Source organism: Octopus bimaculoides, chromosome 18 (genome assembly GCF_046866305.1).
Source record: "Octopus bimaculoides isolate indiv1 chromosome 18, ASM4686630v1, whole genome shotgun sequence".
Lineage (NCBI taxonomy): Eukaryota > Metazoa > Mollusca > Cephalopoda > Octopoda > Octopodidae > Octopus > Octopus bimaculoides.
In genome coordinates, this window is record NC_142945.1 from 41445071 (window position 1) to 41468494 (window position 23424).

The 23424-nt window shown below is 35.9% G+C and overlaps 1 protein-coding gene across 21 annotated transcripts in view; it reads right to left on the bottom strand.

Moving 5' to 3' along the window:
• Positions 1 to 447: 447 nt before the first annotated feature.
• Positions 448 to 23424, bottom strand: part of LOC106881986 (paired amphipathic helix protein Sin3a) — a 163094-nt gene continuing 140117 nt past the window's right edge. For 14 of the 21 annotated variants that reach the window (XM_089366082.1, XM_089366078.1, XM_089366080.1 and 11 more), the window contains 12 exons: positions 21873 to 22030; positions 21684 to 21764; positions 21406 to 21589; positions 21162 to 21288; positions 19770 to 19883; positions 18065 to 18258; positions 15254 to 15440; positions 13812 to 13981; positions 11296 to 11478; positions 9799 to 9986; positions 2979 to 3189; positions 448 to 1322 (listed from right to left, as the gene is read on the bottom strand). In XM_089366082.1, the coding sequence (XP_089222208.1) occupies positions 1074 to 1322; positions 2979 to 3189; positions 9799 to 9986; positions 11296 to 11478; positions 13812 to 13981; positions 15254 to 15440; positions 18065 to 18258; positions 19770 to 19883; positions 21162 to 21288; positions 21406 to 21589; positions 21684 to 21764; positions 21873 to 22030 (2046 nt within the window). In that variant the 3' untranslated portion in view covers positions 448 to 1073. The remainder of the gene's footprint in view (positions 1323 to 2978; positions 3190 to 9798; positions 9987 to 11295; positions 11479 to 13811; positions 13982 to 15253; positions 15441 to 18064; positions 18259 to 19769; positions 19884 to 21161; positions 21289 to 21405; positions 21590 to 21683; positions 21765 to 21872; positions 22031 to 23424) is intronic. The other 7 variants (XM_089366089.1, XM_089366087.1, XM_089366086.1 and 4 more) reach the window with 1 other exon arrangement.

Sequence of the window (23424 nt, forward strand, 5' to 3'; positions counted from 1 at the left end):
TGCACCCCTTTTTTCTTTAGGGTCCTTTTACTGTTCACCTTTCTGTGTACGGTGTGTATTTGTAGCTTTCATTGCTGTCTTTCTTTATATCACTTTACTTATGGCTGCTTTCTCCTCGCCTCTTTTAAACATTTTCTGACAGGTTATAAGTGCATCTGAGCACTGTATACAATAATTTAAATCATTAAAAAGAGAAAAAGGTGGTAAGCTGGCAGAATCGTTACAGTGCCGAATAAAATGTGTAACAGTATCGTTCAAATGCCACCACGGTTGACTTCATTGTTTATGTTTGGAGGTTGATAAAACAAGTAGCAATTGAGCATTGAAGTTGATATAATTGATTAACCCACTGCTCCACTAAAAATTTCAGGCCTTCAGTTTACAGAATAAAGGATTATTAAAAAAGAACAGGCAAAGATGAAGACAAAATAAAAAAAGCTAATTCAATTTGGATTGAAGCTGACATCTAAAACAACAGGATAACGTTGCTTGGAGACATCTGTGATTTATTCTGAGAACAAAATATGGTCTACAATGTTGAGTTTGATGACTGAGGGCAGGGTTTCAATTCTAGCTCCCAAGAAAAAAAAAAAAAGAAAAAAATTAACAAACATGGCTGGTGATTGTTTTTTTTTTCTTACTTTCTTTATACAACAGCCTTGAATGCAGCAAGTCTGATCAAAAGATTAGCCATGGTGTCGACATTCTTGGCAGCAGCAGCTAACATACACAGGCAGAGTTGCCTCATGTGGGTACGGTAGCGCAAGAGCAGTTCTGATGAGCTCAGTGACTAGACAACTGAGCTAGGTGGTTGTAGTAGTAGTAGTAATAGTATAGTGGTGGTGGTGGTGGTAATAATACAAGTAGTAGTGATAGTAGTCACTCACACACACACACGCAAGCACATCCACCCAACCACATTCACATCTGTCTCTCCTTCACTCATAAAAAAAAATACAAAGAAATAAAAAAGAAAAACAAACAACCCAAACTATCACACAAACACATTCAACACAATCAATCTGATGTGATTCAGTCTCACTCACTTGAGCCATTCACTCACTCACTCAACCTCAGTCGGCATGGGATGGTCTCTGTGGATGGTCAGAAAATTCCACCTTGTACTTATTGTAGCAATAATAAGGGGCACAGTCCGGAAATATTTTCTCAATAGTTGTCTTCGATGGCCGAATGCCCTCCGTTTTACCCGTCATCCACTGCATACAAGCCAACTCCTGGTCATTCGTCACGTGATCTTTACGCCAATCGTTAACCCACTTGTCAAACTTTTTGTGTAGCCTTAACGACACTCTTTTGTGGGACTGAAAAAATAAAATACAAAACAAAAAGTTAAATTATTTCTGAACAAGTCATCAAGCAGTAGTAAGTACTGCTCAATCATTTCAAATATAAATAATAGTAATTAGGATGCATGGTTATAATGCATAGCAACCAACAATCACAGAGAAACAGAAAAGTCAACACAAAGGGAACATAAAAAAAAAAACATGCTTCAATATAAGCTGTTTATTTCTAAGAGAAAAAAAAAAATGTAGAAATTTGTTAAGAATGCTCAATGTGTTAGGCAGCCATATAGACAAAATGTAGAGTGGAGAGTTGGGGGGAAACAAAGAACCCTGGCATGCAAATAGCAGGTATTATAAAAAAAAAAAAAAAAAAAAAAAGACAAGAGAAAGAATTCAACTAAGAACCACTGCAATTACTGGGAATGGCAGGTGCATGCTTGAATTTGAGACAAGCTAAACATATCCCTTCCATAGTGAAAAAAGAAAAAAAAAAAATTCAAATCACCCAATTGATTTCTTAAAGAAAGAAAATAGAATGTATTTTTGTTGAAACTAAGGTGAAAAATCCCTCCAGAGAATAGTCTTGTAATTTTTCCTTAAGATAGTTTAATTCAGTTGTCTAAGACAGAAAAAGGATAGATATATATGTATATATACACACACAAATAAGTAAAACTTAAGTTATTAAAATATCTGAAAAGTTTGGCAAAAGGCCTAAATGTTTCATGTATTCAATATTGATTTATTTTGATCAGACAAGGCCAACTATCATAAATTAAGACTAATATATTCATTGTAAGTACTTATTGACTTAAGAGAAGTGAGTATATATATAAAATGATAATTTATCCCATTGGCACAAAGTCAAACATATTTTGGGGAGAGTCTAAGCAACCGATTTAATGAACACTCAGAAGACATTCATATAATATTAGAACAATTCTCATTTCTTTTTTAAAAAGCAAACAGGGAACAGTGACAGTGCAGAGAAGAAACAAGTATTTGTTAGTAATAGAGAAGAGAATGTGGTGACTGGTCAAGATTAGAGAGATCAAGGATTGAAAGTTTAATGGTAATTAATGAAAGCTAAGTTGTTCTGCCGAGCATAGAGGAAAATTACAAATGGTAGATTATGTTAAGTTCAGTTATTTGAAAAATCTTATATATGTATCAAGAGAAACTTAATGAAGTGACCCAATACAAGCATTAGACTAATAAACCTCGCTTAATGAGATGATGAAAACAGAATAATCCTCAAACAGGATATAAAAAAAAAAAAAAAAAAAAAAAAGAAACGTCGATTCCAGGTCTTGAGTTTCATTGGATCAGTCTAGAGATAATTATTGGTAAAGGACTGACATTTGTAAAAGCAAAATTTGCTTTATTAGAAAAAAAAATGTGTGAAAAAAGGGGACCAAAGTATGGAAGCGAAGTAATAAATTTGTGATGAGTGTGGCAGTAATTAATATGGGGAGATTTAGGAAATGGTTCCTATGCTAAAAGAATAGTATGAATTTTGGAACTTGTTTTAAAGTAGGTCAAAATAAGATAACCGAACTATATTTAAGGAAACAGCTCGTCTTTCTTACACAGAAACGTGCCATTGTTATTTTTTTATGTAAAAAGTTTATAGATGACAGAAAAAAAAAAAAAAAAAAAAAAGTGACTTACCTCCCTTGCATGTTTCAACGAGAGCTTTTTGTACAAATAACTCTCGCTGTTCACCACATAAACCATTTTAAATGAGTTCACATTGAACTTGCATTCAGTGTTGTCGATAATGTCCATGTCATTATGTAACTGCTTATGATAGGCAGCGCCACTGTCACGATCACAGTCTTTTCCGAGGGAATCCTTCAGTAAATTACGAAGTCTCAGGTTCCTGTGAAGGGGAAATAAGTTTTCAGTAAAACTGGATCAACAAGGAATGGCTAACTGGCAGTAAAAGAGGCTGTCTGCAAAGTTTCATGACCGTTGGGTGGCTGAAGCTAATATAAATCCAACCACTTATCGACAGTAGGTCAGTCACCATTGCTCATGGGAAAGCAAGGCAATACATTCTAGCCAGTCGTCCTTACAAGTGACAAGTCAAACGAGCAGCAGAGCTGTTGTAGAGTCATTAACGATAATTATTAATAACAGAGTTTCTTATTCAGTCAAATGGTTAGAGAAGCAATTCGGTCAGGCCTACTTGTAAAAGTCAACAGATGAAAAATATCAGCTCCTCCCCCCAACCAAAAAAAAAAAAGAAAAAAAAAGAAAAAAGAAAAAAGTCGAATAAAAAAAAAAAACAGAAGTTGGAAGAAGGGAGAGGAAATGGCATGGAAATTGTTCAGTATTAATAATGAGGGGACACTGCAGTGTGTGTGTGTGTGAGAGAGAGAACAGGAGAATAGATAATAGAAACTATAGTAAAACCTGCATTAAAATTAAGTTGACAACTGTTACTATAGCTAGCAGATAAAGTCAATTCATTGAACAAATATGAAGGGACTAAATGTTCAAACTTTATAAAATATCTGACAAACAAGACTGCCACAAGTCCAAGATTCTGGCTTAGAGAAACTATTTAGAAATGAATTCAACTATATTACATTTCCAGTACAAATATTCCAGTATATCAGCTAATAATTGAAGGTTCAGCCATAAATGTACCACTAAAGAGGAAGTAACATGTAGACCAGAAGTAGTGCTGAGTGTCTACACACTCAACTACCACGATTATAAACACAAGGTGCAACTATGGCCATGTAGTTAATGAGTACCTTCCAGTTATGTGATTTGGGGGTTCACTTGCACTGCAGGGCAACTTGAAGGCAAGTGTTTTTAATTGTAGCTGTGGGCTGATCAAAACCTTCAGAGTGGATTTGGTAGATGAAAACTGAAAGACCATTGTGTTATTGTTTTAATGCACACATGTCACTTCTACAGAAATTGCAACATATAGGTGGTTTTTGTTGCCAGTTCTTGTCAAATTCTCCAATCACTTTAACACCTTCACAGCCACTTAGAATGAGACACTATACTTGAAAATCAGGTAAGGGGGCCAGCAACAGAAAGAGCATCTGGCTGTAAAACAATGCCTTGATATATTCTTGTAGTCCATGCAAACGTGGAAAAATAAGGGGGGGGGGAGTCAAACATCAACTGTGTCCAAATGTGGTCTCACATTAAGGAATTTTCCTCGAGTTTCCTCATTTCTTTGATGTCTTGTCTAGAAAGAATGTCCTTAAATGCATTAGTTTAACAATTCACAGTCCCACAACAACACTTCCAAAATAAACTCGTGGAAATGTGCAATAATTTTGAAAAATGGGATTGTGAAATTTGGAATAGTCAGGACTAATGTATTTAGGAAATGTACCAAACAAGACATCAGGGACTAATAAAGAAATATCCCCCACCACCTCCAGTCAAACTTCAAGATGAAGATGTTATGGGGAGGGGAGCAAACTGATACTAGTTATCAAGCAGCAAGAGAAACACACACAGAGTAAGCTTCTAGTTACCATGTACCAAATTTACCCACAAGACACTGATTGGCCCAAGGTTATAGTGGGAAATATTTGCCCAAGATGGCAAGCAGTGGGATTATATCCTCATTTAACATCCTTTTGTCCATGCTGGAATGGGATGAATGGTTTGACCAGGGCTGCACCAGGCCCCAGTCTGATTTTTATGGTTTTTATATTTATTTATTTATACACACACTCAAAATCTTTTACGGTTTTCAGTCATTGGACTGTGGTTATGCTGGGGCACCGCCTTCAAAGATTTAGTTGAACAAATCAATCTCAGTACTTTTTTTCTTTTTCAAACAAGGTACTTATTCTATTGGTCTGTTTCTATCAAACGATTGTGTGTGTGTGTGTGTGTGTGCACACACGATGAGCTTTCAGTTTTCATCTACCAAGTTCACCTATAAGGCTTTGGTCAGCCCAGTGTTGTAGAAGACACTTGCCCAAGGTGCCACATAGTGGGACTGAACCTGGAATGTAGTTGGGAAGCAAACTCCATACTACACAGCCACACCTGTGCCTATATAATACATTACACAGTTTGTATTTGTAAAAGAGTCATTGAGAGAGATGCTTTTCCATTTCACAATAGGTTGTCAAAGTACCCATTTGTGTCAATACAACAAAGCCCAAAAGTTCCATCTCATTGCAAAAGATGTTTTAAATCAACTTAAAATACTAAAAACCTCAATACAATAAACACAAAAGTTGAAACCAAAATAAACATGATAAACAGCTCAAACACCTATGTTATTTTGTATTATAATATGAATATCTGAAGAAAGAGTTTTAAGCATTTTGGTTCCACTTCCAGAACTGTGAAAGTAAACTGTGTTGAGATGTTGAGCTATTCTTTCACTGGCTGCTACAAATGGGCTATAGTCATTGCTGGAACACTACCTTCAATCATTTATTTTAGTCTATCAAACCTAGTAGTTTGATATTACATTTGTAAGATATGAAATGCAAAGTAGACATCAGTACAGGGGAAGATAGATCAGAAATACAGTAGGGTATTTATTTACAGGACAGGAGTGGCTGTGTGGTAAGTAACTTGCTAACCAACCACATGGTTCCAGGTTCAGTCCCACTGCATGGCACCTTGGGCAAGTGTCTTCTACTATAGACTCGGGCCTACCAAAGCTTTTGAGTGGATTTGGTAGACGGAAACTGAAAGAAGCCAGTCGTATATATGTATATGTAGGTGTCTGTGTTTGTCCCCCCCACATCGCTTGACAACCGATGATGGTGTGTTTACGTCCTCGTAACTTAGCGGTTCGGCAAAAGAGACCGATAGAATAAGTACTAGGCTTACAAAGAATAAGTCCTGGGGTTGATTTGCTCGACTAAAGGTGGTGCTCCAGAATGGCCGCAGTCAAATGACAAACAAATAAAAGAGAGGACATTTCATCTCCTACTTTTGTTTACCAAATTGCACTCTCACAATATTTGTCAACCAGATGCTTTGGTAGAAAATACTTGCTTAAGGTACCCTACAGTGGCTTCATATTTAAACTGCCCACTATAATTTTACACAAGACCCTTTCGTTTATGTTCCAAACACTAGCTTAACTCTTTAGCATTTAAACTGGTCATATCCAGCTCAGATATTCTACCTGTTTTATGTTCAAACCAGCCAGATTCAGCCCTATAATATTCTAAATATAAAAATCACATCACTGAAATCTCAAAGCCATGATCAATTCAAAACAATGTTAAGAAATAAGCATGGCATTTGACAAAGTAATCCGAATGCTAAAGGATTGAGTTATTTTATTAAATCCCTTCGTTTTCAAAATTTATTTAAATTTCCATAATTTCGGTGCTGAAATAAAAAGTGTTCATTATACACATGTGGTCCCTCACTGAAAGGTGGTAGAGAAATCAACACCATTTAGACATAAAAGTTCCCTTGTTGTATGGCTATAGGATCATGATGAGTAGTTTTGTTATTAATGTTGTGAGCTGGAAGAATCTTCACCACACTGGATTGGGGTTTATGTTCTGAATTGAAATACCACCAAGGTCAACTTTGCCCTTCATCCTTTCAGGGTCAAAGTAAGTACCAGTTGAACACTGGGGTTGATGTAATTGACTAGACCCCACCCTGAAAATTCTAGGCAGTGAGTTGGTAGAATTGTTAACAAATCAGCCAAAATGTTTGGAGGCATTTCCTCTGGCTCTCTACGTTCTGAGTTCAAATGCTGCCAAGTTCGACTGTTTCAGAGTAGTTATAAAGTACCAGCTGAGTACCGGAGGATGACTAATTCCCCCACCCCCAAAATAATGGCCTTGTGCCAAAGCTTGAAAGACGTTAACCTTTGTGATGTCGAAGACTGTCTTTAGATGAACTGGAGTCACTTTTTTTTTTTTTTGCAATATCACTTAACCTTCCCCCATTCATCCTAGTAAACAGGATTAAAAATATTTTCTTTGTTTTCTTTTTGGTCTTTCAGCTAGAAAAAAGATTGAGTGGCAGGTGTCAAACATGTCAGTCAACAGCAACAACACACTCAACAAATCTCAACTGTGATGGCCACCCAACATTTCACACCAAAATAAAAGCTTATTTCAAAACTAAGTTTAAAAAAAAACCTTGCATTGTCACACAATATTTCACCGAATATAATACACACACACACAGTTGCCACAAATTTCATAGACAAGCACCTCAACTTATATCACTGTATAGCAACCTGATTGACAGGAAGTTAAAAAATAACAAAAACACAAGCTGTCTAAACTGGAGATAATGTTAAAAACTCAAAATAATTTTATTGAAAATGGGAAGAGTCCATTGTGCTCAGTTGCAAAAGTGCTCATGTTTAGTCTTGACAGAGCAGACTCATGGTTTAAGACAGTCCAGCTATGAGCTCTCCATATTTAAAAAAAAATATTTATGACTCCGTGTTTAAGTCTTTTATTCAAGGAGTCGATGTAATAAAGTATCCATCCAAGGAAATGTATTGATGTAATTGTTAAAGCATTAGGACAAAATGCCTAACGGCAATTTCTTTTGTTGTCAACACCCAAATAAAGGTAGCACCAGACTTGTCTGTACCTATAAGATAGTCTTGTTAAGGGGAGACGAAAAAAAACCCATCAAAGAAGATAACAGGAACCCTACTATGTATTGGGCCACAACAATTCCATGAAACACACAATGTTTAATATAGAAGGCCCACAAAGAGTGTTTGCCAACCCTATAAGCACAAAAGAAAATTGTCAAATGCATCATAGGACAAATTTGTTATAGCAGATTGCACAATCTCTCAGAAATACTTTCCAGATTGGTTAGACATTACTATCACTATATACACGCCAAATAAACAGGGATAATCCTATTTTGGATCTAAAGTTTCTACAAATCCAGTGCCTGAATAGGAAGGATTTAATCTTTATACAGGCAAAAAGCACAGGCATGGCTGTGAAGCTAAAGCATTTACTTCACAACCATGCAGTTTCAGATTCAGTACCACCGCATGGCACCTTGGGCAAGTGTCTTCTACAGCCCAGAGCCAATTGCATCTTAGTGAGTGTAACTGGCAGGTAGAAACTGAAAGAAACCAGTCATGTGTGTGTTCATGTCTTGGGATCAAGTAATAGTTATAAACAAGTGCCACTGTCATACAAGCAGTGTCCATTTCCAATCTTCAATGCAAACATATCCTGCCACATAAAATTTGATTCAATGAATTCTTGCCAACTCATGCAAGCATGGGAAAGTGGATGTTAAAGTGACGATTATAGACAAGGCGTTAGTTTTCCTCAGGCAATTTTCTCAATATCTAGACCCTCCCTGGAACCCATCTGTCAAAGGTGAGGTCAAGTGAGACAATGTAAAGCAAGCAAAACACCTTAAGCCAATGAGGGAAGTCTCTTTGTGGTCACCTAACCTGAAAAATGGCAACCAAATCACACCCTACTGTCTTAAACAGAAAATCCAAAGGCCACTGGATGAATGAGTTCTAGATACACTATTCCTAAATAAAAAAAATGCAATGTTGTTGTGGTAGAAATGCCTTTATTTGTAAGTGTTCAATCAGGGTGAATCCAGGAACTAAATATCCAAAGACCTAGAACAGACAACCATTGCTCCATAAGTCATACAAGTTCATCAGCAAAAATCAAAGTCCCCAACCCTACCTCAAACTTCTCTTTTTAAATTTAACTCTAAATAAATACCTACAGTCCAATATTAACCTTTTTTTGTAATCTATACAGAAAGATTTAAAAAAAACAAAACAGAAAGCCTAACAAAAACGGAATTAGGTGAAGTTCTTTTGACAATGACACTATGTTCCTGAGAATTATAACCCAGTAGGAGTGGAAAGGCAGATTTGTTAGATATGCAAGTGAGAAAAGAAGTATTAAAGATTATGAAAGTGATAAAAATCAGAGAAATGTTGTTCGTTAATGAATGGGAGACAGTGAGTTGAAGAGAAGCAATGGGAATGGGTCAAATTAAAAAAAACAAAATACATTCCCACCTTTACAATAACAAAAAACCCCAAACCAAAAAGGCAGCAATTAGTTGGTGTATAAAAAAAAACCAGTTATGTAAATGCAGCTGAAACACAGCACCAAAGCAGTGGGTGGGAGTTTGTAACAAAAACAAAAAAAAACAAGAAAAAAATACTACAGCATAGCAAATATCTAGAAATGGCAACGAGAGGTGGGTGGGGAAGAAGAAGCAAAAGAATGAGCTGAAACAATGGTGCAGCATGATTGCAGACTTATCTTCTCATTGCAATGTGTATAGGTGTTTATGCACATAAAAAATGTATGTATATATATATATGCATGTGCACACATGCACATTTGCAATACAAAGACATTTATATACATACGTACACACATTATATACAAACATTTACATGTGCATCCAAAGTGTACATAATACAAAAAGAAAGAAAACGTTTGCATACAGTCAAAGAGAAAAAAATAAAACCAGTTGGTCGAATGTACTTTACCTTGGGAGAAAGACCGCCTTCTTTGTGAGGCTCTCCTGAACATCAATGGGCAGGGCAGAGTCTGCCGTGTAACTCTCAATATAGTTAGCCCACTTAGTTGCACTGGTTGGATCCTCAGTGCCATCATCAGATTGCTCATGCTGTTCTGTATCCAGAAGCTCAATGGTAAGCCGATAATCTCTCTTAAACTACAATGGTAACAAACAACAACAGCAGATTAGTCATTTATGGTAATTTATGTTCACAATGAGAAATTCAACACTCTTTGCAAGCCAAAAGGGAACTTCTATGACAGCCATGAGCAAACAGCAGGACATTTTGAAAAGCATGCCTACTCAAAAATTCACGATTTTTTTGTTAAGCAGTGCAGTCTGCCTCACAAGAAAGACTGCTCAATGCAATCACTCAATATGCATGAAACAGCATCCAGATGACCATATCAAAAAAAAAAAAAAAAAAAAAAAAGGCACACAAAAAATAATAGTTCATTGCTTAACGTCTGCCCTCCATCCTAGCATGGGTTGGACCATTTGACTGAGGACTGGTGAACCAAATGGCTACACCAGGCTCCAATCTGATTTGGCAGAGTTTCTACAGCTGGATGCCCCTCCTAACGCGAACTACTCCGAGAGTGTAGTGGGTGCCTTTACGTGCCACCAGCATGAAAGCCAGTCAGGAGGTACTGGCAACGGCCACGTTCGATATGTATTTTATGTGCCACCTGCACAAGGGCCAGTCCAGCAGTACTGGCAACGGACTCGCTCGAATGTCTTTTCACGTAAAGTAAACTAAAAAGAATAGTCAAGGCCAGAAGACTTCCGATCAAGGTTGATCTGAGTGAGAACAAAATATATTCTTTCCTGGTATAAGTAAAAGTTTCCTTGTGTGATTTCAAACTCATTTCGATGAAAAGAAGCATGTACTTAAAAACTCTTTTGTTACCATATTTCTGTTGAGATACACTGCTTGTCTTTCAATTTTGAAAATAGCAAATTTACTAAAATAAGTTAAGCTGCTGTTTGGGGAATAATTTTAAAACAAGGGCCTGTCTCAGGTGAGTTGATATCAAAACATTCAATATATTGCATTTCTTTATCTGGAATACACCTTACAAAGCTTTTAACATACTTCTTCCCTGATACACATTAATAAACAGCGTAATTTAAACAGTAACCATAGTAACTTCACATAATTCTTCCAACCCTCCATCACACTCCTCCAGTCCCAAGAAGTCCTTCCCTACTCCTATTGCCCTACATTCTGTCTGCTCTAAGAAACAAGAGGTAAACATGCTGAAGCACCATTACCTTATGAACATTTTACATCATTCAAACATTAATGAGGCAGGAGGACAAAAAAATAGTGCATTTTTTTATTTTAATGTCCATCCATCAGATCAAGAACCTCAAATCTTATGTCACAGTAACATGCAAAAAGTCAATTTACAGTGAACAGGAAAAGAAAGAAAAAAAAAATCCAGCAAAGTCTGCCACTCACAATCATTATCTTAAAGCAGTTCTCATCACTAAGCAGACTTTCTACCCGTTTCTGATACAGACTTTCAGCTTGAATTCTCTGATGACTAGTGGCAACTCGGCCACCAACAGCATTATTCTTTGCCTCTTCATGGTAGATTCTATAGATGTGTGAACAGGTGTCATCACTAGTGAAATGGGCAAGCTGCAAAAGACAAGCCAAGGAGGAAGAGAAAAAAAAAAAACAGAAAAATTAGAAAAACAGACAAAAGTATGTAGTGGGCAAACAGTAAAACTAAATGTACACAGTTCTTTTCAAGGATTGGCCAGTTACATTGACTTTAAATGCCCCCACCAACACACACACACAAAACAAAACTAGGTTGGAGAATAGTGAGTACAAAAGCAGTTCTCTGAGGATTAAAAAGCTGCATGGAATTTAAATGTCAAAGTTCATTTTGGAAAAGTGAGGATGGGTTGCTATAATAATCCAGCTATGCAGATGTGGCTATGTGGTTAAGAAATTTGGTTCCAAACCACATGGTTCTGAGTTCTGGTCCTACTACATGGAACCTTGAGCGAATGTTTACTATAACCTCAGGCAATTGAAAGCCATGAGAGTAGATTTGGTAGACAGAAACTGAAAGAAACTAATCAAATGTGTATCATTCAACTACGGTAGAAGTTGAATAATATTCTTAAGGCCGTAATTTACTCACACACAACATCCTTCAGAGCTTATTGCTAATTCAGTTCTTAACCAAATGGAAAACTTTTGAAGAGGACTGGTCCCTAGCTACATTTTGGCATAAAAAAATTAAGATTTGGTCCAATAGAAAAAAGTTCACACCAAAATTTGTAACAATGTGAGAGGAGAGTAAGTAATGCCACCAATCAAGTTCAGATCTAAATAACTTTATTTTAAAAGCAAAATATATTTATCTTAGATTCAATGATAGAAGAAAGCGTGAAGAATTTCATAGTTTTGGTCCCATGCAACAAAAATTTGCATTGAGGTAAAATATCACAAAAATAATACAAAGCAAAAAATTGAATCTTAGTATAATTAACTTCTTTATTTTAAAATCAAACTATATTTTAATTAAGCTTAAATGATAGAGCTCAATTCGAAGAATTTCATGGTATCAATCTCATGCAATGAAGTATAGTGTACGTGATTAATGGAAGATTATGGTAGTAATACATCTTATAAACTTGCGTTACTGAATAATAACATAAATACATTGTCAGTATCCCCTTGACTTACACAGGGTTGGAGATGGAAACAGTTCAAACTAGGCTGCAAAACAAGCCAAATAGACAAACCTGCCTTAGGGCAGCTCATTCAAATTAAGTATCACTATTAGAATGGAGCCCAGCTATAAAAATATTTATTCCAATAATATACAAACTTCTAAACTGAAAAACACTAACCACGGCATAGAAACCTACATGTAAAATTTAAAGGCAAGAACAGTGTCTCTACATGGTTACTTGACCTACTACAAATAGTAGCCAAAAAAACTGCTTGTATCACAAACCAACATTTTCAATGAAAGAAACGTTGATATACTGTGCCTTATATCGTTCAAAAAAGATGACCACATTAAGAATGTCTTTAATCCTTTGCATTATAAGCACAAGGTTTGAAATTGGATCTGGCTAGTTGGTTACATCAACACCAATTTTCAACTGATACTCATTTCACTGACCTTGAAAGGATGAAAAGCAAAGCTGACTTTAGTGGAATTTGAACTCAGAACACAAAGACAGATGAAATGATGCCACTAAGTATTCCATCCTGTCATCATTTAAAGTCCACTTTCCATGCTAGCATGGATTAGAAGGTTTGACACGAGCTGGCTGGGCTCCAATTGTCTGCAGTCACATGGTTTCTACAACCAGATGCCCTTCCACTTTATAGTGTGTACTGGGTGCATTCCTATGTGGCACTGGAATGGGTGCTATTGTATGTGACACTGTATGGCACCAGCACCTGTGGGCCGCACAAGGCAAGGACCTCCTTGCTGACAAAGGGACATGTCTATGTATAGATGGCTAGGATTTGGCTCAGCTTCTCAAGCCATAAGTCTTGGTCCCTTGTTATCAATGAGGCCTAGCATCTGAAGATGCTTTCCCACCACTTCGTCTCATATCTTCTTGGGTCTACCCTTTCCACATGGGTCTCACCACAATTAGAGATCAGCACTTTATGCAGCTGTTCTCATCCATTTGCATCACATAACAATACCAGCAGTCTTCTCTTTTGCATGCTACATCTGATATCTCTTGAACCCAATTTTTCTCTTCATTTACACTGTGGTACATGGATACTGCTAGCTTGCTGTCTTTGGGAATGCCTTTAATCGAAAGTCTACTTCGTCAGGGTTAACCCAAAGCTACACATAAGAAAAGAATTAAGTTAAATTTGATTAAAGCTATCAAGTTGGTCTCATTTTAAAGAGAGGTGAATAAGCTTTACAGAGCTTGTAATGGTTATTCTTAAAGGAAGAAAACATTTCTAAAAAAATATTGTACCTGTCTGACCAAATTTTGCACCAGCTTGTCCATAGTAAAGGCAACATAGGCATGAATCCCAAACATCTCTCTCAGTTGGTCCTCGTAATGACTAGACTCCAGGTTACCATCCAGCAAATTCTTCACCATATCCAAAAAGTACGGGTAATATTCATCTGGCTCTATTACATCTAGAAAATAAAAATAAAATCATTTATATTAACAGAATATTTTGCAAGTATAACAAATTTTTTTGTGCTGGTCATTTCTTGCAGTGGGCTCAGTAAAGATGGAAATAATCTCAAGTTTAGAGTGACAGTGTATGACAAGGCTGGGCCCCTGGAATTACAAGCATGATGTATCTACCTTTCAGTTTCTGTTGATCCAAGGTCATTGTTGAAGTAACTAACCAACAGTGCTGCACAGTGGAATTGAACCCAGAACAATGATTGTGAAAAAAAAAGCTAAATCTTGACCATACCTTCAACTCATACATACAAACACATAGGTGCAAAATAAGGCGGAGAAAATAGCACACAAAACCAAAAGAGCAAATAGTATTTTACTGCAACTGTAAAGAGTTCACAAACATTATTTCACATTACCAACTATCATGGCTGTCTGGTTATATTAGAGAGAGATGGAATTCCTGGGCCTGAAGGAGTAAAAAAAACTTCCTATTACAACAACCCAATTTCAAATATTTCCTCATTAACTCCAATTTAGCCTTTTCAGCTTCAATAAAATTCAATGATTATATATAAAGTAAATCTATTGCTGTTAGTTTCAACAAGATCTGATGAGCTGGAGGACTGCATCAGGCTTCTGCTTATTCATTGAATTAGCATGTATGTTGCTGAATATTCCAAAGATACCTGTAAGCTTAATGTAACTCAGGTAGAATCAATGACTGTGTGCAACAAACTGTGCACCTTTCGAGTTGCATGTATAATCCATCCACCCTGGCTTCTACAGTTTGTCAACCGACCACAACCTTGGGCTTGATCCAAACCCTACACATACTTGCTAACCATAATGTTAAAGTCTGCCATACAACACACTGCCAAAAGTCTTGCGTCAAATAAAGCCCCAGTCATCCCAGTTATTTACATATGTAGCTTCCATCACCAACTCAACCAGTAAGGTTTATCCAATACGGCCCCTATCTTAAAGGAGTCTCTGCTGCATACAGGAAACTAATGATCACCCCAGCCAATGCTTATAGTCATGAAATTCAAACTTATTTGGTGGCAGATAATTCTAGTTTCTTTTAAAATTGATAATGCAAGATGAGGAGCAGAATGGTTCCTTCTCAGACTTAAGGAAAAGAATTGCATCAACCCCAGTACTTATTGTAAGGAGAATTTCTTGAAGGACACTACTTCATTGACTTTAGAGAGGATACACTGCCTCAAATAACAGTAACAATGCGAATAATTTCCTGGAAATAGACAAACTCTTACTTTGAGCTCGGAGACGGAGGGCTATGGCTGTAGATTCCTTGCGACCCTTCTTCTTTGCATCAGCTTCTTCCTCTGCAATTTTCACAGCTTGAGTGTAGATTTGGCACAACCGATCACATAATAATTGGTGAAGCCGGAAGAAGAGGTACCAATTGTTGTTGACAAAAAACAAGGAATACAAGTCTTGCTGAAGAGAGAAAAATAATGCATAATTAGCCACTGGAGGTGTTTATGCAAAGCAACAAAAATCAAACAACACTGGACCTAACATGTAAGTTTTAAACACATTACTTAAGGGGCATTGAGGTTGTATTCTATGGCCAGATGCCCTGCCTGGCATCAACCTACATTTTTCAAGAAGGGCATTTTAATTTTGCTGCTCTTCATGAAATCGCAAGCTACAGGACGGTTATAAATAACATCAACATTGTCACTATTTTGCTCACATAACATCACACAAACGCGTGCGAAAAAACACAAAGAGGGAATGCTTTCAATATACAGTGTAAAACAAAGATTCACTCTATTGTTATTCGGAGTTTCTAACTGTCATGTATGTTCCTACAGATATGTTTAAGAACAGGGTGTTTCACCAACTTCAAATAAATAATATACACACAAACACAGGTTTTATATATATATATATACACACACACACACACATACAATGTAAAACCATGCACATGTGGACAATAGGGAATATCTGATAAAAAGATCAAATGTAATGCTACAAGTACACATTTTTTCATTTTTAAATTATCTCTTCTCTCTGGCACTGCTGAGAGATTACTGCAACATATCTATGTTCATCATGATAATCACTTGAGAAAAATATCTTATTGGAAAGTATGTAAAAAGACTTGAAACCAATACTGCTAGATTGAATTGTAGAAATGAGAAAGTACATAGGGGATTTTATATGAGAGAGAGATGGAATTCCTGGGTCTGAAGGAGTAAAAAACTTCCTATTACAATAACCCAATTTCAAATAGTTCCTCATTAACTTCAGTTAAGCCCACACAATCTTCACAGTAATATTGACTGTTTACACACACACGTGGCTAATAGATAGAAGAGTATGAAAAGAAAAAAAAGGATAGTGAAGAAGCCCCTTTAGCTCACTACTTTAAACCCCTGACATTTCCTTGCCTAATGCTTCACTATTACGCCATGTACCGATTTCTTCCACACCCACCTCCACTCAACACAGCAATTTGTAACACAAGGGAAGTTGTCGAAAACTAAATTTATCTTATCTCCTTATAGTTCCCAACCACAGTTGAAGTTTAATTATCAAGAACTAATGACTGCAGATAAGGACCAATAGAAAAGGGATACCATTTTACAGACTCAGATCTCCATTTTAGAAAAACTGTTTTTGATCTAGTGTCATAATTAGTTTCATATCTATTTTATCAGACAAACAGGAACATTCAAATCCAAACATTGACAAGAATTGCTTTTAGTAGCAGCTGGTGACCCTTTCTTAAAGGAAAGCGATATCATTTTGACTGAGGTTAAACACTGTAAAACAAAGCAATGTATTCTTTAATATAGGATACAGTGTAGCGAGAGGGAGCGTTTGAAAGCCAACACCCTAACTATTCAATTACTATGCACACAGACACACAAAATACTTCACCTCCAAATATTAACAAAATTATCTCATATATAAGCCATGCAGTGCACGCTTAAAGTATGAATGCAAATTGATTTTAATGTTTCTTTTTTTATGAGAGACTGCTGGAAAGCTGGTCCATGAATGCAATAAGTAACCTTCAATTATATTGCTTTCATCATCATCCATTTCCCAAGCTGGCATGGATTAGACGGTTTACTGGAGCTGGTAAACCAGAGACATGGCTGGATGCCATTTTTAACACCAACCACTCCATAGATAGTACTGCATGTCTTATATGTCACTGGTATGGGTGCCTTTCTCATGTCACCAACATTGGCCATGACTTCACTTAGCTTTACTTAAATGCTTAAAATTAAATATTTAATCTATCAGGAGCCGTCCCTGATATATATCTTTCTTTTGCTGATATCATCCAGTGTTGCATTTGACCAGCAGTTCTGATACGATCAGAGACCTTGAGTTGAATTGAACCAGTACATCATGGAAGAGTCATCCTGTCTAATAACATACAAAATTATTCAATTCATTTTACATTTGTTTCAGGAGATATCAAAACTATCAAGGTAGACCTGTGAAGAGGGTTCCACTGCAACTATTACTAAGTCTGTTAACCAGTTTATAAAGGCCTTGATTTTTTTTTCTTGCTTCTCAATGTGTTGAGCATAGAAAATTATGGATTTGCTGTATTCATGGCAATTGCCTTTAACCTTATGATATCAGTCATTTGTGAATCATCATTCGTCACCCTCAGTTTCCATATAGTTTTTTTTTTCTTTGGCTTCTTTACAACATTGTATGTATCAGTATCATTCTACTATTAAACAATTGAAGCAAAGTGGTCAGTGATCAGGCTGCAGCTGTGCAATGAATAATTCAACATTTCATGATATAAATATCATTTGAAATTAACACCTTATATTAAATGGCTGAAATGGCTCTTCTATAATACACTGCTCTTATTAACAGTGACTTCAGAAAACTTCAGCCTACTTATCCTCAGCAGATGATGAAGGGCTAAGCAAGTCAAAACTTCCAAGTCACTGCAAATACTATTCTTGTTAAAGAATATATACTTCACAAAAAGTATTGAGTAATCTTTCAATTTAATGTAAAATCGTTTTAACTCAACATAAAAAACAAACAATATATCATCACACTTGTAAACTTACATCTTCAACTTGTGGGATAGCATCAAAGTTTCCATTTAATAATGGCTTTTCAGGAGTCACTTCTATACATTTTTTATCTTTTTCAGAATTCACTTCTGAATTATGGTTGTTATTAGTGGAAGATGTTAAGATATTGCTGCTACTGCTGCCACCACCATCTTTCTCAGGTTTGTCAACATCATCTACATCCATGTCTGCTCGAACAAAGTGGAATGCAATTAATACAATTAACAAAAGCAACAAACATGCACAAAAAACGCTTTAGATCAGAGAATGAGTGACACAAAAGCCACTTAATTACGACTCTACAAAATCTAGTATAAAGTAGATTATATACCCAATTTCAAGAACAGTATAATTTAAACATTCAATAATGTGAATTACAAGAGTAACATTTAACTTAATAACCATTTCATTGGTAAATCCTAACATGTCCATACATGATTGTAATACCAATGGTAGAAAGCAATGACAGTGCTTCTGAAGTCATTTGATTAGAAAGAAAAAGCAGCTAAATTCCTTCAGGTTCTACCCTAGTGTCTTTTAAACAGTAAAAATGTAATCCAAGTTATTTGGAAAATAATTGGCTAAGTCAAGGCTGGAACACCTCTGACCATAGATCTAACCCAGGACTAAATATTGATTTCAAATTTTGGCAGAAAACCAGTAATTTCAGGAGAGGGATAAGTCAATTACATCAGCCCCAGTGTTCAACTGGTACATTTATCAACCCTGGCAGAATTTGAACTAACAACATAATGACAAAGTGCTAAGCATTTTGCCCTGTGCTGTAAAAATTCTGCCAGCTTGCTTTAACCTGGGACTAAATGATGATTGTGGTGATAGTAAGCTAAATAAACTATACACAATCCATATTTTACTTATACCATTACAAGCCAAGATGATAACCTTCAGTTGAAGCTGTACTTCAATAGTTGCCTATCCTCATCTACTGGTAGCTAGCTCTGACTGGATTTCAAATTAGTCTACATTATCTCTGTGAACATTTAAGATATTTTAGACCAAGTGACCAATGTCAAGTCTGTCTTGATGACCTTATGGCAACCATGTCTTCAGTTGTTCACCACATTAATTGGCAAGACACATTAAAGTCTCCTGGAGGTCTTCATGCATGAAGATGGCACAGATGGACTGAGTCAATGAAGCAAACTATTCTTCCTATATAAAAGAGAGAGCACTTAGATCAGATTTCCTTGTTAAAAGTCTTGCACATCAGTCTGGAATATGGATTTTGTGTAGAGACTAATCACTAATAAGCAACATGGCAATCAATCTTAAGTTTATGATCAAACACACTAGCCATAACCATCTTGTTTTTTTTTCACACACAGTATGCTGAAGACTACATCATCCAATGTATCTTTTCTATTTAAGATAGCAGGGTGCAAAATGAGTGAGATTTGGCTACTAACTTTAGCAAACTGAGTGACCTCATCAGTTTCTAGAGGACAGCATGGACTACGTTTGTATCTCACTCAATCTCATCCTTGCACTGTGGGGATGTATTGGTAGAAATGAAGAGTCACAGTAAAGAAACTCCTTTACCTCTTTCAAATGGGCATCAAAAATAAGGACACCTCTGCTGTGATGCCTGACCTTTGTCAAATATAAAGTTCCACTAATGTATGTATGTGTATAAACTACATTAACACTGGCTGAAGTAAAACTGCCCAAGTAATCTTACCATCATCTTTATCTTGTTCATCATCACTCAGTTCACCTCGAGGCAGGAAAAACAAGTCTGGAATGAAGTGATACAGCAATTGCTTGATTCGCTGCTTGTCATCTTTGGAAATACCTGAATCGAAATAAAAGAGTTGTAGAATATCTTAATTTTAAATAAGTGGCAGATGACAGGAAAGTGGAAGTATAAACAACTTAATCCTTTTTATGATCCTATTTTAAACTGAAGGGGTTGATGAATAAGGAAAAGGAAAGGAATAGATGGAAGTGATGTAGGATGCAAAGGAGACTTGAGCCTTGTTAGAGAAACCTCCAGATAAGATAAAGACAAAAATACTCCAAGTCTTTACAGTAAAACCTATGCCAAAGGAAGAAATGGTTGACAACATGTCAGAGAAGATTCTCTGGTGCTGGTAGTTAGGTTAAACAATGTATTTATTATAAAGCAGGTGCTGATAAGCTATGCCAAAAGCAAAGAATGAATAAAAACTTTTCTTTAGTTTTGTTGGGGAGGACATTTATTCGTTTCAAGATGAATGTGTAATGAGTGAAACACTAATTCATACCAGCATGGAAGAAAGGACAATAGATTCTAATGAAATGCACAGCTCATTTAAATGACAAGCTTATTCATTAAGCTGAGGTTTCAAACTTGCTAAAAGGTTCTTAATTATGATTTTGGTGGTAGTTGGGTTAATTCATATATGAACACTTTAAAATGGGAACCAGCAGAAGGTTGTTTTCGAAAAGGTTAAAAACATGGTAACCTAATACCCAACAATTCAACGCAAATTACCATGGGGTCAAAGATGTTATCCTAAATTTTTTACCCCTGTATAATTTCAGCAAAAGGATCAGCTTATGTTTTCTACCACTATATTAAAATACACACATACACAAACAATATAGCTAGTATACAATACAAAAACATTTGCAAGAATTTAGAGAGTAAATATTCTTCGTTCTAATAAACATTCAGCTGAAGGAGGACAAAAAGAAAATCTAATTTTAAGTAAAACTTAACTCTGATCAAATGATGCAACTCAATGCTTGTGTTTTTTAAGGGACAAACATTTTTGAAAGTTATCCCAGAAGCCAACCACTATGACATTTAAATACAAACTGCAAGTACATTAAACATGATAGATGAGGTGCCCACAGAGCTAGTAAGTAGAACTGCAAGAACCTCCAAACTGTCAAGACAGGAAATGACTTGTCCCACCCTCCTGTCTTTTCAATAGGAAGGACATAATTGACAATGTATTCAAAGATATTTGTAAAATAATCGACTAAGTCAAGACCGGAATACCTTTGACTAGAGACCTAACTTGGGACTAATCAATCAACAAATAAAACATTGGCATGTGTAGAGAGTATCTTAGTATTTACTTACTTGCTTGGCGTTTCATGTGATGTACTATAAGAGATGTAGCATCATCAATTGTTGACCTGTCTTTGTATACAAAGGAAATGTGAGGCCCAGGGGTGAAGTTATCCTTACGTTCCGATTGTTCTGCTTGCTACAAAATATAAAGACAAACAATTACCACTGCAGTCATCATCACATACCAAAGAAACAAAAAAGATTTTTAATTACCAAGACGTGTAAATGACCAGAGATAGTCAAAATAACTAACCTCATCATAAAGAGTTTCTATTTCATTAAGTAGAGCTTTCGATCGAATTGCCTTCACGTCATTTTGCTTAAAGTTGATGCCCATATGATCTAAAGATTTTAAATAGAATTTTTCATTCTGCTCACGCCACAGTTTGTTAAACTGTTTCTGATTTTCCCGCCATTCTTCTTCCTTTGCTTTTAACCTGAAATAATAATAATGAACGTCAACCAACTGAAGTACAATAACACTAAAAGTAGAAACAACAATCCAAATAAATAAATGGCACAGTATCTCACCTTCTTAGAACCAATGGAACAGCCACACAGGGATTTTTCTTTAAACCATCAATTATATCAGGGGCCTTATCTCCATATAACCTGATGGAAGACATGAAAGGGAATCATGTAAAAAACGAATTGTCTAAACAGGTCAATACCAATCAAAAGACTAATCAATCTAATTAACTTCTGTTGATCAATACTCACCGATGAATGGCTTTTCTGTGTAAAACTTCAGATGTTCCACCTAAACAGTTGTCTAACCTAAACTTAGCCGCTTCTTCAGGACTCATCCTGGATAATTTTTTTTGTACAGTCTCAAGCACTTTGATGACTGCAGAATTGGTTTCAATGACAACATCTAACTAAAAAGAGAAAGCAGCATATATAGTAAAATCCAATATACAATTAATATACGTGCACAAGAATATTGCTAAACTAAATGCTAAACACCAATACACAATGCATACATTTATACAAACACAGCAAATGATATACAATAGACATAATACATGCTAAAATACAATGACTACATAGTATACACTGGTATACCATTACTCCATAGTAAATATATAGTAGACACCTATTATCATCATTCAATTCTGTTGTCCATGCTGGAAGACTGTACCAGACTCTAGCCTGATTTGGTGTGATTTCTATGGTTAGATGCCCTTCTCAATGCCAACCATTCAGAGTGTCATGGGTGCATTTACATGCCACCAGCATAGATGCCATTTGCCTGACACCAGTATCTGCCATGACTGATTTCATTTAGCTTGATAGGTCTTCTCAAGCACAGCATAATGCCAATAATATATATATATATATATATAGTAAATACTAATATACAATAAATATTTGGTAAATAGATATAATAAATACTAAGTAAATACCAGTATATAGTAAAACTAAAGTTGATTGAATTCTATCCCTCCACTAATGTTTGAAATATGTTCAATTCTTGGACACTTTTTGAGCCCTCAAAAACTTTTATTGGAGTAAGCATGCAAACCAACATATTGATATATGCTTATTATAAATTGCAAAATATAGTCTCAACTGTTTAAGAGCAACAGCTGATATAGATTTTCCATATAGTAGCCAGTATGTTAGAATCTGGGACCCTGTAAGATTCAGGGTTCATACTATTCAAGCACTTGCATATACAGCCAACAAAGGACTAGAAAATGGTATCTAACTGTACTGATGCAATGGATACTGTAGCTCAAATTTCTATACTTTGAACAATGGCCAGACATGTTCACAAGAAATATTGTATACATGTTGACCTTGTTTTTCCACAGTATGTAAACACTATTAAGACAAGGTAAGAGAATTCTCTTTCTCAAGGCATTGGTCCCCGACACTAACCTACAATAACCATGCAGTGAGAAGAAACTAAAGAGTAAAACAGAAATCTGTGTCAACAAGATTAGTAAACATGTTTGTAACACCCATATATGTTTGGTTTTTCCGAGCTAGAATGGGTAAAATAAATATATTAAATTGTTTTACAGCTGGATGCCTCTCCTGTTGCAAACACTTTTTGTTTAGTTTTAGCTAAGTGATATTTTAATCCCACAAAAATGTGCAAAGCAATCAAATAACTGGTTGACAAGGGAAATAACAGCCATGTCACTGCCTGTAGCTGAGCAATTTCCAATACATAAGTACACATGGACTTCTTTCAGTTTCTGTCAACCAAATCTAGTTAAAATACTTTTGTTGGCCCAGGGCTATAGCAGAAGACACTTGCCCA